Here is a 14,998-nt window from a genome sequence, read left to right on the forward strand (position 1 = left end):
TCTATTTTTTTTGAATGCATCTTGAACGTACCCACCCACAGCGCTGATCACGTGACTAAAACGGAAGTCTCGTTTTAAACATCTTGACCTCAGAAGCATGAGAAAGGCATGCTTATAGGATTATTTTTCAGTGGGTTGTTTTACTTTAATTCCTGTAAACTTTTATTTTTTCTTCCTTATGGATGCTAATCTGCTGCAGTGGAAAAACCAAGGCCAGGTAACAGCACACCGCAGGGATTAAACACGCAGATCATTAATGATTGTTACACTGAACCTGTTTTGTTTTTTAGTCTTTTCTCAGTAGGTTGAGGACTTGGGTTTACCTCCTGGATCCATCCCTGCTGCTCTCCTCTGATGTGAGATTTAACAGTAACTATGGAGTTCTGCTGCGATGTTCGCCTGGGCGTAATAATCTGCTCTCTCTGCTCTCCTCAGGCTGAAATACTGAAAGCCCATTCTCTTATTGGAAGTACGGAGAAGCTGGGTGAAAAGGTGAGAGTGCGTTTTAGTGTTTTAAGTACGTAAAGTGGTTAAAAACAAAGCAAACCTTTAATGTCTGCATTTCTGACAGGATGAAGTGGCAGTGAACCTCTCACTTGTAAGTTTAATAATATTTCACATATTCTCTAACACAAATCTCAACTTTTATTAAAAGGACTTTTTGCATATGATATTTATTCTATCTTGTGTTTACAGTCTTCTTCCCACACTGGTACTGGTGCTGTTCTTCCACTTTTTTTCCGCCCCCCAGGTATGAAATGAAAATGTGCATTTTTGTCTCAAAACATTAAAAATTCACCTCTCAGTTTTAGTAGGCATGAGCAATTATACAACCATACATCTTTGGTTGCATAAGATGTTATATTTACTGACAGTAAAAGTTTTAAAGGACAAAAAATAATAGTTGGGAACTGAATCTATTATACTAGAGTTAATTATGTGTTTAACCTAAAATTACATGTATTCTGCGATGTTGTTTTTTTGTTTTTACTTAATTTCTAAAAAATGTTTTAGTGGTGTAAAGGTTAGGGAAGTGAGTTCCAGCACGTTTGGTCAGCTGGTTTTACCGCTGTATGCGCTGCACAGTGGCTGTTTTGTTGTTGACTTATCATCCAGAAACTGCTTCCTGCGTTCTTGTTGGTTGTGCAGGAGGCTCCACTTCTGCTTTTCAAAGATGTATGGTTGCACAATTGCGTATCTGTTTGCAGCCATTTTCACATGCGAGTGTAAATGTTGAGTTGGGGAGGGCGTGGCCAGCAGCAGCTTATTTGGATTTAAAGTGACAAGAGACCCTAAAACAGCGAAAATCTCATTTTTTAAGAATGCTTAAGTTCAGAAAAATGTAATGAACATGTTCGTTACAGCCCATAGACTTATCCTAACTTGGTCAAGGAAGGATAATATGCTTATAGCCTCTCCTGGTTGGAAAAACAATATCTTGTTGCCACGGTTACTCATCATTCCAGAGGGAACAATTCTCCAAAAAAAAAAGCAACACAACTAAAAACATTTTGATCAAGTCTGAACTAGGAACAGTTCCAGAATTATATTGATATACAAAGTGGAGATGTTTCAATAAATTACTGTGTAATGAAAGAGTTTAAACCCAGTCACTCCTCTCTCTACCGTACACCTCACCACTGTCTCACCGCTCCACCCTCACACCTCCAGTTAGTTATGTGAAGTAAATTTCTGAAACACATTTTGTTTCCTGTACAGTTTGAAAAAATTGTGACTTTTATTTTTCTCCTTCTTTCCAGCATATCTACCAATATCAGGACCTTTGGTAAGTGTATTTACTACCTGACGTCTATGTTTGCTAACAAAGTAACAGTCCCTGATATTCCTTTGTTAGAAAACATTAAAAACAGATTTACATCTTAGTGGGTGAAAGAATTATTTTATAAAATCTTTTGTTTGAAAAGATTGACGATGTTTTTTGGGAATTACGTTCCTAATGCCGATACCACATACAACACCTGTATCCGTGATACTTATTATTTATGTTTGATATAAGATAATACTTATGACCTTCAGGTGTTTTTGTGTTTTTTCTTAGAATAATTTTTTGTTAAAACCTAACACAGAATTTGGATAAAGTTTATGGGTGTTCACAAGATGCTTTGTGAACAGTAGAAAAATAAAAACATTTGTGGGTTGTTTTTGAAATAAAAGTGCAAAAAATATATAATTTGAGAGCAAATTAAAACAAAATATTTTTTTAACAGTAGAGTCGAGAAACTACAATACAAAAATAAAATTTCAAGAGGGAAACTGAAACTAAAATATCGATCAGATACTGATACAGACTTGGTATCAATATTATTAGAATTATGAAATGAAATCTTTATTTATTTTGAACAAGTAAGATGTCAGAGAAAAAATAAAATAATTAAGAAGAAAACAAAAAATGTATCATAATAATCAAACATAAAAATCTAAATTTCGTATCTAGTTCAAAAAGTTGTAGGAAGTAGACAAGGTTTATTAAATCCTACCCAAATCTCATCCAAATATGTCCAACATTATACATATTCACACATCTAATTTTTACTCATGTCACAATTTGTACTCTTTTCAAATTGTATCTACACAATTAATTTATTACTATGCCTTTTACATATAGTTTTGTGCTGTATATACATGCAACATGCTTGTTTCTTTGGTGAATATTCTTTCTCTTCACATTAAAATAAAGCTAAAGAAGCCTACATTAATTTCCTCGGCTGTTAAAGAGCGACCTCTTCCTGTTTCCAGGTCGTTGCGAGTCTCTTGCCTCACAGCGGAGTCAAAGCGGCGCTGTTCTGGCAGGTAGTGATGCGCGTCGCCTTGCATTTGTTGAGTTTGTTGATGCTGATAAACTGAAGTCATTCATTTCGCTGTTCAGTTTTTGCTGCAGACTTACAACGCCGGGTTCAGCTACGTGCACAGAAACTCTTCAACAGAGAAGGTAAAGTCTGCAATATCCGACAATGACTCAAAAGTAGCAGATTTTTCAGTTTCACCATCTCTCTGTCTCCAGGAGAAGAAGACGTCACTACAGCAGCTTCTTCTCATCGTGGGAACCGTTTCCTACACGACGTGTGCTGGGGTGTGTAACGCTTTTCACTGCAGAGTTCGTCACCGAAAGCTAAGCAGTTTGAGGAGTTGCTCATTGGATGTTCTGTGTTTATTATTTTAGGCTCTTCCTCAGATTTTTATCGACAGGCTCCGCATAAGAAGCCCTCCGTTGCAGACGTTCTGCAGGTCGATTCTCCCCATTCCGCTGTCAGGTGAAGCTCCTGTCCTCAAATTAGGCTTCAGCCGCATAAAAATGTCTGAATTTGTGATGTCTAGGATCACATCTTGCATGGGACGTCACATTTTAAAAATTTAGTAAATATTAAAATGTACAATAATAAATTAATAATACTGTGAAGTAACATGAAGAACAAATAAGATGGGAGAATCTCTCACATGTAAAAAGTTTTTAAAACTTGTTTTTCACATGTGCAAATTATATTGCGTCTTAACCAGGGTTACAGTAGTTTTGGGTTTTTCATTGTAGTTTCAGTTTTATTTCATTGACTTTTTGTTTGTCTAAATTCAGTTAGTTTTTATTAGTTTTTATAGTGTGTGTTTGCTAGTTTTTAGTTATTAATGGAAAAATATATTGTTTTATTTTTATTGGTTACAGTAGTTTTATTTTTTCATACCTTAATTTTTAGATGCAGAATTCAAAAAGGTCAAAGTATTGTGAATCTTGTGTAGCTACGTTTTTTGTGTTTTTGATTTTTTGTGGGTCTTTTGTTTGTTTTCCTGTGTTCCTGACTCTTCCCTGCTGTGGATTCATGATCTTTTCCTTCACCTCCCTCAGCTGCTCTGGCGTTCGTCAATGTTCTCACCGTCAGACACCAGGAAACAGAAACGGGGATCCAAGTGTTCGATTGTAACGGAAACCCTGCTGGCGTCTCCAAAGCAGCAGCCTCAAAGGTTAAAAAAGCAGCAAAATAAATGAAAGAAGCATTTTAATGTAACAGTTTTAGAATTAAAAGTTTGTTTTAATTAGGCCGTGTGGGAAACTGCGCTGTCGAGAGCGGTGCTGTTTGGGACGACTGCTGCCGTTCCTAACCTGCTGGTTTTATTCTTACAAAAGTGAGTTTGATTTTTATTATTTTTATATCATTACTAGTTTTTCTTTGAAGTTACTGGCTAATGTTTTCTATAAAATCAGTCAAAATCACTTTAGATAGAGTCTATCTGAGGAAGAACATCATCCCGGGTTTAGTTTTTCTATTTTACTGTAAAGCTTTCCGCATTATTTTACAGTTAAAACTGGGCCGTGCAGCTACAGCAGCACTTTTTTCTTTTTTTGGGATCTGTCAATTTTTGTGCCTTTTGTGATGTCATCAAAAAAGTAAAGTAAAGACAAAGCAGAACTAGCAGTTTCTTTGTTTGGGGTCTTTAAAAAATTTTGTGAAATTTTACAGTGGAAATTTGGGCTGCAGCTTGTAATCAATAGATTATTCTATTGATTATGACAAACATTTTGATAGGAAAAAATTGGCACATTTTGCATATTTTACATCACTTAAGACTTCTTTATGCAATATTAGAGATGCATTTAAAATATGCAAATAGACAAATATAAGAAAATAAAATGTTATTGTCTAAAATAGCAGAATTCCTTTAGATTGCGTTTGATCATTTGTAGCAGAGGATGAATCTGCAGCCAAAAACATTAATACAGTGCAGGATTAACTTAACAGTTGGATACCAAAAGGTGCTTAAAAGTTTTTTTTAATTATTTTACCTGAAGCTAAAACTGTTGTGAACTGATATTTACAGATAAATGTTTCTAATCTTAAATCCAAAATTTTTATATATATTTTGTATAGTTTATGCTTAATTATTTCTCTGAATGTTTTTTTTTCTAGCAAATAGCCTTTGAGTCTGTATACTCCACTAAACAATTAATTACTAAATTAGTTGATTATTTCAATTGATTAATCCGATAAATTGTTTCAGCCTTAGTTTAAATCCTGTGAAAATATCCAACCGGCTAGTATTTTCAACCACATTTGAACAGAAATATAATCTGTTTTCTTTTTGCAGGAGATTTTTCCAGAGGAAACTCTCTGCTGATGGCACCGTGTCGCCACATCAGCGCGGCGCTCGTCCTCGGAACGATGATCCCCGTCTCCTTCAGCCTCTTCTCGCCGGCGGGAACGGTGAGGTTCGGGATTTTCTGCTTCCTATCGGCTCTGAGGTTTTCCAAACTGACTCCGGCTTCGTTTCACAGATAAACCGGGACAGCGTGGAGGAGGAGCTGCAGGCCGGAGCGTCGGGCCAAACCTTGTTCTACCACAGAGGACTGTGAGGGGCAAAACCTCAGGAAATGTCTCAAAATTAATTTATTAAACCAAGTCATTTTGATATTAACTTTATTCAGTTGTTGTATCAGGTGTCTTTTATACCAAACATTTTATTTAATCATAAAATCACATTTGCTTTGATGTTGCATGAATTTTAAAATGTAAAACCTACTTTCTTATTCAGGAGAATGAGGCAAAAAAATTATCTGATTTTGCAGAAAGAATCAACAATGAAAAATTAATAAGCTGAACAGTAAGTCGTGTGAAGCAGTAAATTCAACAGTGCAGTATGTAACGTTTATAAAAATGGTTTTTTTTTTACAAATTTGTTAAATCTGTAAAGCCCCCAAACCTCTAGGGGGCCCCCAAGAGCACCAAGCTAGCATGACAAAAAATTTATATATACATAAAATAACACTGAATAAAAAAAAATAAAAACAACCTCTATTGTAATAATTGTTACATAAATTGTTAATCTCTTCCTGTTGACAGCGGCTGTTACTTTTGGAAAAATATATCAAACCTGTTTACTGTAAATTTAGTGTTTATCAGCTGATGTTATGGTCAAATAGTTGAAATAATATGACACTTAAATACCACTCTGCATTTAAAAGATCCATTTTTTTTAGTTGACTACTGCTATAATCATAATAACACTGGTATGACGTAAGCTAATTGCAAATGATGCTAATGACTGCAGGTATGTTACACATAGAGTAGACTAGGAATGATAAAGCAGGTTTGTGTTGACATGTTGGTATGGGGGGGGGGGCAAATAACAATCTGCTTAAGGCACCAAAAAGACTTTGGCCGGCCCTGCAGTTTAACATGAGACAGATAATCTGTGAAAAGATCAATTTCTCCACTTCCTCCCAGAGCTACTGTTGATGTGACCAAAAACAGCCAATGGCGGTGGCAGTATCATGCTGGGGAGTGGCTTGTAGTGTTGAAAAAATACAAATGTCCAAATTCTGGTCAGTTTTGACCTGAGATTTTCCAGATGTCTGTTAGATTTGGAGATCTTTTCCAGGATTAGGAGGGTTCATATTACCAATTGCTTTAATCCAGTTTTAGTTTAGTGGTTTGTAAACTTTTTAATCCAGTTTATCGTAACGGATTTTTTCCCCTAATGGATTTATTTGTTGATATTTACAGGATAAAAGTCAAGTTGACAACAGAAAAAGTTTGGTAATAATTTCAAAGTCTCAGCCATCTTGGATCTTAACTTTTGACCCGTACATGCTGTCAGCTGATGCTTTTAAAGGCGGATAAATGGTGGAAATTCCCAGTTTTCACTGAACGGGAAGTGAATATTTGAGTATTTCAGTATGTGACCAGACGATGGAGGTAAAAGTCATTTGGTTCTGATCTCTTCCTGGTGGATATGTGCATCTTTTTTAAAAAACATGTTTAAAAAATAACCCGCAGCACTGATCCTATTAGTACAAAACAAAACGTTAAACTGATTATGAGGGAAAAACCATGCATTAGTTTTTACTAACTCAATTTTGTAATAACATCTCGTCACATGAGGATCATTTTCACTCAATCTCCGTTTGAACAAGAAGCTGGAATGTAGGAAATGTAATGAGAAGCACAAACAGATACTTCTTTAAAAAAATAAACTAAAAAATGACGTATTGATCTGACTGCAGCAATCAGCACAGAGCTTCAAATTTAAGATTCACCTTTACTTTTTGTTCATTTATTTAAACAGTTCTTTTGATGATGATAAAACAAACGATTTGGTGATAAAGTTTGAATTGTGGATTTTGTTTTTAATCCACAAAGGGTCAAAGTTGTACATACAGGCTGAGATGCATACATGCATTCATGGCATTTTCCCAGTAGTTTGGAAAATATGTAATTCTTTCAGAATAAGAATCAGCATCATCAGCCCAAACAAGAGTTTCTAACTGATTTCAAACATCACAATGTACAAATATTTGGTTTAAATATCTAAACTTTAGAGGAAATAATATATAATTTTCCACAAAGATCAATATCTACCAATGTAATTGCAAATATGTTGCATCTTTGTTTTAAAACCCAAAGAAAAAATTAAAATCATGGTTCTTCAAACACAAGGCCACTTTTTTTTTCTTCAAAAGATCCTGTAACATTTGCGACCCAAAATATTTTTTTAGCTGGACTGAGCGTAAAATAGCTCTTCTGATTACAAAGACTGCAGACGACGAATGGACGACGTTTATTTCACTTGACAAACTTATAAACTTCTGGTTTGATATGATGACAGAAGCTCATTATTACTCTGTGGCAACATAAAAACGATTTTTTTAGACTCCTTGGATTGAGCAAAAGATGAAATACTCAAAGAAACTCAACAGAGCTCAAATCAGTCCAAAATTACTATTTTATTTATAACATAAAAAATCTGCCAGTGGAACTAGAATGTTTTCATCATTATTAAGGAATTATTTACTTTAAAAAAAGCTCCTACATCTTTCTGAAAAGTTACTTATAAGTTAATTTTGTCTAATTTCATCTGTAGACAAAAAAAAACGTGGTAAGATTTAATGTTTTTTGCAGTGAAGGAAAACAATTTAAAAGGACAATTAATTCAAGAAAAGTTGCAAAATATTAATTTAGAATGAAACCAGAAGCTTGTTGATGGAACATTAGTATCTTTGAGCCTTTATGTATGATTTTAAAGAAAACAATAAATTCAATGAAGTTGCATATTAAAATCCCATAATAACATGAATTCATGTCTATGATTTCTGTAGATTCTTCCTGTAAATCGTACCACAGACGCATTAAGAAATAAAACCCTTCAGGTTTTAATCGCATTCAGCATTTAAAATGTTGAATAAAACGTTAATTATCAACAACCTGGAACCTCAGGTTCCTCACCTTCAGGTTTCAGTGCAGGGAAAAAAAAGGCCTTTGAGGAGACAGGAAGTGTCTGAGATGACGCGGCACAAGCTCCAGTTTATATCCGTAAGAGTTGCTCTGCAGCTGCCAGGTGAAACAGGAAGTTCTCGGTGGCCGGGGGGAAGTGATGCTGCTTCAAAACCTCCAGCGTGAGCTTAGAGTCTTCGCAGGCGTCAGCCAGGGCGAACAGGTTGGTGAGGATTTCCTTTGTCTTGATGGAAATGTCCTGATGATTAAAGTTTGGTTTTCAGAGCGGAAGGGAGGAGGAGAGGGAAGCGGCTCTGTGCCGGTTCTCACCTTGATGACCTGACTGTCGGATCGCTCAGCGTCCTCCGCAGACTGGACGATGACTTGAGCCACGTCCTTGTGCAACTTCCCCATCGCCATGGCGTCTGCGGCGACATGCAGGCACGACGCAACGTTTTATTCAATCCAAAAAAAGGAGTTACATTTTTACCATAAGATTCACTATATCAATAAAAACCTTTAATTCAATTCATCAGAAAAACTAAACCAATAAAATAATAGATTTTAGTCCAATTTATAGAAGTGCACCAACTGCACTATAAAAAGCTAATTCCAACCAATACCATTTTTTCTTTCTAAATAAAATTGCTAAATATAACAACAAAGTTGATAAGTTATTATTAGTTATCATTGATTAAATATTATTCAATTTTAGTTGAGTTTTTATTAGTTGTAGTTTTTTTCATAGTTTAATTTTTAGGTGCAAAATTCAAAAGGTCAAAGTAGTGGGTAATAAATACTCAACAGAAGATACAATTTTCAAAACGTTTCAAAACTCTGAAGTTTTCTCCAAACTTTTGCTGTCGAGCGCCAAAATTTGCTGACAGTAACTTCTTGTGTGGAGAGAAATCAGTTTGAAACGCTAATAAATAGATTCATAACCCCAAAAATTAATAATATATCTATGGTTTCAGTATGTTCTAGTTTTATAAACTAAACCAGTTTGTAAACTGGAACAATATAGCTCCAGTTAGATATATTTATTCAACATTAATTACCGTTTTTATTTCTTTCAGTTGACGAAAATGTTTTCAGTTTTGGTTATTTAGTTTGTTTTAGTTAATTATAAATAACTTTACTCTGCACCACTGAACAGTGGCCCAGTTCTGGTTCTGCTTTAGAAGTGGGTTCTGTCTCTGGGTCAGGTCTGGTTTAATTCAAGGAAAGGAACCGGTGTAGTCAAAGTCCTGGATACGGCTGAGTGTGTCAGACCTGGAAGTTCTGATTCTTGCTGTGCATCTTTTGTTTCTTCCACTAAACTTTCCATTAATATATTAGGATACAGCACTTTCTGAACAGCCAGCATGGTTTTAAATTTAAAAAATGTAATTCCTCTTCTATTGAACATTTGAGTTTTAGTTCATTATCCAAGTTAAAACAGATTATCTCCATAATCACTAAAGAAAATATCCTCTGTGTTGAGATTCTTATTAATTAAAAACCAACTGTATTTTGTTTTTTTTCAGTGAACATACCTTTGGCGCCCTGGGACACGGTGATCACACTGTCTGGGAGGCTCACAAACACGTCAAAAAGCTCCAACCTGTTGCTCACTTCTGGATCCACAAACCCAGCGATGTAACCTGAGCAGAAAACAGAAACTTTAAAACATCGATCTCAGTTGTTATAAAAATGCTACATATCAAATATGACTCAAAGAAATGTTTTAAAATTAGGCCTATGTCTCTTTAAAAACTTCTGCTCTTTCTGAAACTCCACCTTCAGAAAATCATCCCAACATGGCTCCTCTATTAACCCTTTAACAACCTTTTGTACCAGAGTTTCACTGAGAAGAAGCTCCTATAATGAGCTCAGGTGTTTGCTAATAGCTGCTGGCTAGTCTGAAGGAGCTTTGTGGGGGAGGAGCTGTGCCTGAAAGGCGGAGCTAGGTCCACCCAGGTGGTTAGAACAGCTCAATGGTCGCCATGGAGATTAAATGATTTCTGCATAAAAGAATCAAGGCAACAATCCAGGTTTGTTTTTGATATGGGAATAACATAATACCATGATGTAATGCTGAAAAAAGTCAATTTTACATGATACTGCCCCTTTAATTGGTCTGATCTGCCGGCGACCTCACCGGGGCATTTCTTCAGGTCGTCCAGGTCAGCTGCGGTCAGGTGAACGTAGGGATGCAGGACGGACCAGTCCTTCCTGTGCCAGGCCAGAGCCGGCAGCACTCTGCTCAGAAAGAGGACGGAGTCTCAGAATCATTCCCAACAACAAAACGAGAGGAAACATCCCAGTTTCACCTGGTGAACTCCAGGAGCGCCTCAATCCGAGGATGATGGACCACAATCCTCTTCTTCAGCATCAGGGCTGTGTACAGGATGATGGTCTCCATGCCGAACTGAGACACAACGTCTGAGGCAGAAGAGGAAGGAAAAACAAGTTCAGGTTCAGTTCAACGTGTTTTATCATAAAATCATCATAAAACATCATACAGTCACCAACCGAGAAACAAGAAACATTTGATCAAATTCATCAGAATCATCAAGGTACATCAAATATGCTGAGACATTAGGCCTTTAGTCAGAGTTTGGTAGTAACTAGTTACATTTACTCAATTACATTTAGTTGAGTAACTTTTTACTAAAAGAAATTACTATATTTTTACTACAATGTACTTTTTACTTTTGCTTCAGTAATTTTATTTTTCAAAATAAAATGACTGAATAATATTTTACTCTTACTTGAGTAAAAATTTCTGGATTTTCTACCCACTGAATGAAAAACAAACATGTTTTAACCACAAATTCACCAGACACACACACCTGCAGTTTTTGTTAAAGTTTTTTATTGAAAGAAACTGCTAAATGTTTTTTTTGCCTGATTTTGTTATTTTTTTGTTTCTTATGTAAATTATTGTCATTTTTTTAAAATTTCCACTTAACTTTATATTTGGTCCATCTGATGATGCATTATTATTCCATTATCACCTTTACATTATGTGAAAATGGTCTCAAAACAACAATACTGTCATTTATCACTATAATTACTGGAACAATTTAGTACTAATTAAATAAAATTTATTGTAGCTTGGCCCTTATGCTCCTCTGTAGAACTCACAGAAATTATGACTGAAATAAAAGCCCCTTTTTTAAAAAACATCTTCTGTCATTTGTAATTTCATTTTTAGAAAAGAAAGCTAAAAAAAAAATCACAAATCGGATTTGGCATGAAAACAGAAAAATATGTATTTTACTTATATACACAACGATGTTGTGTTAAGCTGAGTGTTTCCAAACCAGTAAAAGATTTTTGCTACTTTTATCAATAATAAATCAATAATGATGATTCTGATCTGGTAGTTTAATAATTGATGTGAAGGAAAACCATTAGCGGTGACTCGTGGACGGTTTTACCTTTGATTGAACCTGCCAGGTACGCCTTTCGGACGTCATAATCCTTGATTAGAAACGAGCCATTTTCATCATTCTGACAGACTCCTTTGGTCAGGACGGTGATGTAAGCCTCCATCATCTTGACCGGACTGCCGTGTTTGACATACATCCTGAAAAGCAAACCAACCGCACTGATAAGAATGAACAGCGAGCGTTGGAACGGTGGAAATGAACTTTAGAACATCATTGCCTGCAGAGTATTCGACTGAGAGCAGCGTATTTCTCAGGGTTGAAGTCTTTTGCTGTGACAGCCATCGAAAAATGGGTGACCTACAAGCAGAAGACAAAAGATCAGCACATTTGTATAATTTATACTAGGTTGGGTGATAAATTGATTTGATCAATTAATTGAATATTTCGGTTTTTGAAGATTAAATTTGTGGAAAATCAGGATTTTTTTCCACCAATGGGTTTCCATAGAGTGATGTCAGCACAAAACAAGGCGGCCATCTTGCTTGACAACCATGTTTCACAGACATCTTGTATTTATTTGGACTTTGAATTCAACTCAACTCTGTGTGGGAATATTAGAGAAAAGCTACAATTAAAAAAAAAAGTTAATAAGAATAAAGTGGTAATTTTATGAGAACTCAAACACAAAAAAATATCAAAATTACCACGAAGAATTTTGATCAACATGTGAAGTTCTACTGTGGCACAAGTTTTATAAATTACACTTAATCTTTTAACACATCAGCATCAAACTATCAGTAGGTCTTTGAAACAATCGTGAAATTTCAAAATAAGAATGACAGACTGAGTCGATCACATCAGATATGAGAGTTTTAGGGCCAGGCGAGAAAGAAAACAGAAAATCTACTAGAATTTTTTTTTGACTAATCTAAAATGTTTTTTAGTAAAAAATCTGAAGCTTTTCAATCAATCTCAGAATTTTTCTTGTTTTTCTAGAATATTTCTGAGATTAATCTAGACATTTCTGGAGTTTTTTTTCTAGCCTATTTTAAACTTTTTGGACCTAAAAAATTTCCATATTTTTTTCTAGAATATTTATGAGGTTAATCTAAAGAATTTTTTTCTCGCAAAGTTTTTACTTATGGAGCTCCGAAATTCTCAAGTTTTTCTAGAATATTTCTGAAATTAATGTCAAAATTTCTGAGTTTTTCTCACAAATGTATTCCTTTTTTCTCTCTTTACAATGGCCCTAATATACCATCACACATCAGATTCTGATAACTCTCTCCAGGCTTTTTTCTCATTAAAACAACTGTTTAAATCATTTAAGACGGGGTTTTTTGTAATAAAGTTGCAACTTTGTTCTGATATTATTAAGACTGTATTCTTGCAATTAAACAAAAAGTGTTGTAGCCTACAAGTCATTTTTAGGAAATATTTTCTGTCAATTCTATTTTCTATTTTAGAAAAAAAAAATTTAATTGGAAACAATCTGATTTTATTTTTAAGCCGTATCATTCAGCCTTATTTTAGAGGCATTCGGATCCAGAGACAGGCAGCCGGGTCAGCACCTTGTTCAGCGCCGTCGGCTCCTGGACCTCCAGCGTTGTGATGTAGTACCAGGTCCGGCTGAACTGGCCGAACACGAAGGTGTGGAAATCCCGTCCATCCTGCGTCAGGCAGCACTTCCTGAGCAGCAGCTGCCTCAGCTCAGCGCTGACGGAGGGATAACACCACACCCACAACGTGTCTCCATTCACGTCTTTCTCTAACGGTGGAAACATGAAAGACAACATTCAGTAACGACTCTGGACAAACAGTGAGGAGTAGATTATCTAAACCAAACACCTTTTGCTGCCAGTACAGCTGCAGATTTGTTATCTCCACCCAGAGTGTCAAACTTAGTATCATTTTGGGCCATATCAATATGACAAATGTCCTCTACGAGTCGTTTGTGGGGGAATGTGTTGATAAAATTAACAATAAAACTGTTGAAATGACTAAATAATATTCTCTGCATTCGATGAGTACGGTACTTACTTAAATCTCACATTGATGTAATTTGACAGCATATTGATAAAAAGTGCTTTGATTTGATTTATAAAATAATATTTAACAAAATAACTTATTTATGTGGCTTTCTACAGTCTAGAGGGCCGCGTAAAAATCTACTGCGGGCCAGATTTGGCCCTCGGACCTTAAGTGGCATACATGTGATCAAGACATTTCTGTTGGTTCTTCTAACCAAAACAGCTCAAGCTCAGTCAGTTTTAATGGGGAGCGTCTAAGATCACCAAGTATAAAGTTTTGTCCCCTTTTCCCATTCAGATTTAGGTCTGGACTTTGACTAGGCCATTTGACCTAAACCATTCCACTGCAGTTCCCAAGTGCAGCCTCTAACAAGTTTTATCCCATTACTCTTTTCTCCCTCCATTTTCCCCAACAACCCAGACCCTCTGAATGCATCCTCTCAGAATGATGCTGCCACTGCCATGTTTTATGGTGTTCGGGTTAGCATGCAAATCTAACCTTAGCCTGTCAGGTGTGCTCCTTCGTCAATGTGGCTTCTGAAAGTGGTTAGTTGTGTGTTTTCGTTCAGTAGAATTGGAGGGAAGGGGGTTGTATGTCACACTTTTCAAAATTTTATTTGTATAAAATTTTAATTAATAAAGAATCATAATTTTTCTTCCACTCCACAATAATTTTTAAAATAAATATAATATTTTTAAATAAATAGACAAATAAATAAAAAAAATACAAAATCATGCGCTGTTACATCTTAATAAAACAACTTGAAGTTAAGTGAGAAACTTGAGAAGATTCACTGCAGCTTTTTAGTGACTAGATAAAGAGTAGAATAAAGAATGGATCATGATGAGGTCTGAGTTAATGAATGTTTCACCACCAGATTATTGATGTTTTAAACTCCAACCTGAAGGATCCGTAGCGCCCTGCTCCTGCTGATGAAGCATATCTGGGTCACACTGGTGTCATGTGATCTCCTTAAAGTCCTGAAGCGGCAGCTTAAGTTGTTGAAATTACTATACACTTTAATAACAGAAGGAAATGACCCGATTAATACAAACTTACCAATTAATCCGACGCTCAACATCAGCTGCGTCTCAGTCGTTGCCATGTTCCATTCCAGTAGGAGACACAAGTTAAACTGCAGCCAAAACACAAGAAATCTCCTCGTTTTTGGAATAAAATCTATCCCGGAAGAACCTCCAGAGTGCCTCAAATGGTTAAATGTCTGAAAACGAATCTGGATAGATTCAGAAAAAGCGGAAATTGTATGTCTGGTTACTGGGTTTGAGACAGTTCAGCTGTCAACAGACTTTCTCCATCTCTTTGCAGAACCTCTTCCCTCTTCCGGGACTGGACGGTTGATAGGGCGGAGCCTCG

General features: G+C 35.8%; 2 protein-coding genes across 5 annotated transcripts; one reads left to right on the top strand and one right to left on the bottom strand.

Moving 5' to 3' along the window:
* Positions 1 to 61: 61 nt before the first annotated feature.
* sfxn4 (sideroflexin 4) lies at positions 62 to 5,779 on the top strand. Of its 3 annotated transcripts, none has more exons than XR_004337686.1 (14): positions 62 to 217; positions 291 to 356; positions 436 to 492; positions 572 to 598; positions 697 to 751; positions 1,761 to 1,786; positions 2,758 to 2,811; positions 2,888 to 2,950; positions 3,023 to 3,091; positions 3,182 to 3,272; positions 3,857 to 3,972; positions 4,049 to 4,139; positions 5,097 to 5,210; positions 5,282 to 5,297. XR_004337686.1 is itself a non-coding variant. In XM_032552655.1 (14 exons), exons 1-14 carry the CDS (start codon positions 179 to 181, stop codon positions 5,398 to 5,400), a joined length of 984 nt encoding a protein of 327 aa, XP_032408546.1. In that variant the 5' UTR covers positions 62 to 178; the 3' UTR covers positions 5,401 to 5,779. The 3 variants fall into 3 exon arrangements, 2 of the variants coding, with proteins under 2 accessions (XP_032408546.1, XP_032408547.1); XM_032552655.1 differs by having other exon boundaries at positions 4,049 to 4,134; positions 5,095 to 5,210; positions 5,282 to 5,779; XM_032552656.1 differs by having other exon boundaries at positions 4,049 to 4,134; positions 5,108 to 5,210; positions 5,282 to 5,359.
* On the bottom strand, positions 5,407 to 14,947 carry dennd10 (DENN domain containing 10). Of its 2 annotated transcripts, none has more exons than XM_032552653.1 (9): positions 14,684 to 14,947; positions 13,165 to 13,361; positions 11,871 to 11,950; positions 11,642 to 11,790; positions 10,529 to 10,640; positions 10,357 to 10,457; positions 9,752 to 9,859; positions 8,547 to 8,641; positions 5,407 to 8,475 (listed from the first exon to the last, which is right to left on the bottom strand). In XM_032552653.1, exons 1-9 carry the CDS (start codon positions 14,727 to 14,729, stop codon positions 8,308 to 8,310), a joined length of 1,056 nt encoding a protein of 351 aa, XP_032408544.1. In that variant the 5' UTR covers positions 14,730 to 14,947; the 3' UTR covers positions 5,407 to 8,307. The 2 variants fall into 2 exon arrangements, with proteins under 2 accessions (XP_032408544.1, XP_032408545.1); XM_032552654.1 differs by lacking the exon at positions 14,684 to 14,947 and adding an exon at positions 14,526 to 14,580.
* Between the last annotated feature and the right edge of the window lie 51 nt (positions 14,948 to 14,998).

Source organism: Xiphophorus hellerii, chromosome 22, assembly GCF_003331165.1.
Source record: "Xiphophorus hellerii strain 12219 chromosome 22, Xiphophorus_hellerii-4.1, whole genome shotgun sequence".
In the NCBI taxonomy this organism is placed as follows: domain Eukaryota; kingdom Metazoa; phylum Chordata; class Actinopteri; order Cyprinodontiformes; family Poeciliidae; genus Xiphophorus; species Xiphophorus hellerii.

Excerpts from the sequence above, each read along its gene's own strand:
- sfxn4 (XM_032552655.1), top strand. The coding sequence starts at position 179 with ATGGATGCTAATCTGCTGCAGTGGAAAAACCAAGGCCAG. Across the intron at positions 218-290 it reads AGTGGAAAAACCAAGGCCAG|TCTTTTCTCAGTAGGTTGAG; the intron begins GTAACAGCACAC and ends TTTGTTTTTTAG. Across the intron at positions 3,973-4,048 it reads CCAAAGCAGCAGCCTCAAAG|GCCGTGTGGGAAACTGCGCT; the intron begins GTTAAAAAAGCA and ends TGTTTTAATTAG.
- dennd10 (XM_032552653.1), bottom strand. The coding sequence starts at position 14,729 with ATGGCAACGACTGAGACGCAGCTGATGTTGAGCGTCGGATTAATTG. Across the intron at positions 11,791-11,870 it reads CTCAGTCGAATACTCTGCAG|GATGTATGTCAAACACGGCA; the intron begins GCAATGATGTTC and ends TTTGCTTTTCAG. Across the intron at positions 8,642-9,751 it reads CGTGTCCCAGGGCGCCAAAG|ACGCCATGGCGATGGGGAAG; the intron begins GTATGTTCACTG and ends ATGTCGCCGCAG.